Source organism: Haliaeetus leucocephalus, unplaced genomic scaffold (genome assembly GCF_000737465.1).
Source record: "Haliaeetus leucocephalus isolate CR32 unplaced genomic scaffold, Haliaeetus_leucocephalus-4.0 Scaffold283, whole genome shotgun sequence".
Classification (NCBI taxonomy): Eukaryota; Metazoa; Chordata; class Aves; order Accipitriformes; family Accipitridae; genus Haliaeetus; species Haliaeetus leucocephalus.
This window is the reverse complement of record NW_010972719.1, coordinates 45,640-46,398: the sequence shown is the minus strand read 5'-3', so window position 1 is coordinate 46,398 and position 759 is coordinate 45,640. Positions and strand designations below refer to the sequence as shown.

General features: G+C 47.0%; 1 protein-coding gene across 1 annotated transcript in view; it reads left to right on the top strand.

Moving 5' to 3' along the window:
- Positions 1-759, top strand: part of LOC104833339 (endogenous retrovirus group K member 9 Pol protein-like) — an 8,649-nt gene that overhangs the window by 5,968 nt on the left and 1,922 nt on the right. Inside the window, exon 2 of the mRNA XM_010569928.1 lies at positions 55-118. Within this exon, the coding sequence (XP_010568230.1) occupies positions 55-118 (64 nt within the window). The remainder of the gene's footprint in view (positions 1-54; positions 119-759) is intronic.

Sequence of the window (759 nt, the reverse complement as noted above, 5' to 3'; positions counted from 1 at the left end):
GCTGGAATTGCTGGAGGTGCGTCCGGTGGAGACTCTAGCCGAACGATCGTCTAGCCAGCTGGACTGAGCAGACAAAATTCTCCCAGGAGATCAATCACCCCGCTCGTTTGGAAGTAAGGTGAGCGGCTAGAAAGATTAAAATGGGTGCCCAGATGTCTGTGGAAGAAGGGGCAGTTGTACGAATGCTTTCACATATCCTCTCCGTGAGAGGGGTTAAGTATGATTCAAATACTTTACGTATGATGCTGAAATGGCTTAAGGACCACGGTGCCCCCACTTCGAATGTAGAAGTTTTTCAAGTTAAAAATTGGGAAGAAATGGGAAAAGTAATTTGGGACTTCGTATCGCGTGGGGACGTGAAGGCTCAGAAAATCTCTGCTACGTAGAGATTGGTGCTGGAAGCGTTGAAAGCCCTTAAGGCAGAAAAGGAGGTGGCTGCCGCTGCAAAAATTTCAATTGAAGTTACCCCGGAAAGAAAGGAAAGTGTGGGCGGCGAGGTGGTAAATAATTCGGACAGTGATGAGGAATTAAACACCGAGGGAGATGTCATTAATGGAGGCAATGATCAACCTTTAAGTAACCTGCCTCTCAAGCAGGGACCTATCCCCTCTGCACCTCCCTGTGAGGCTGATACATCCCCAGGAGAAGCTATAAAGAAGCGATGGAAGAACATAAATGTTAAAATCTTAACCGAAGGTTTAAATCCTGTGGCTTTTCCAGTTACAGTCAGGCAGAATGCCCCAAATGTGTGGCAACCTT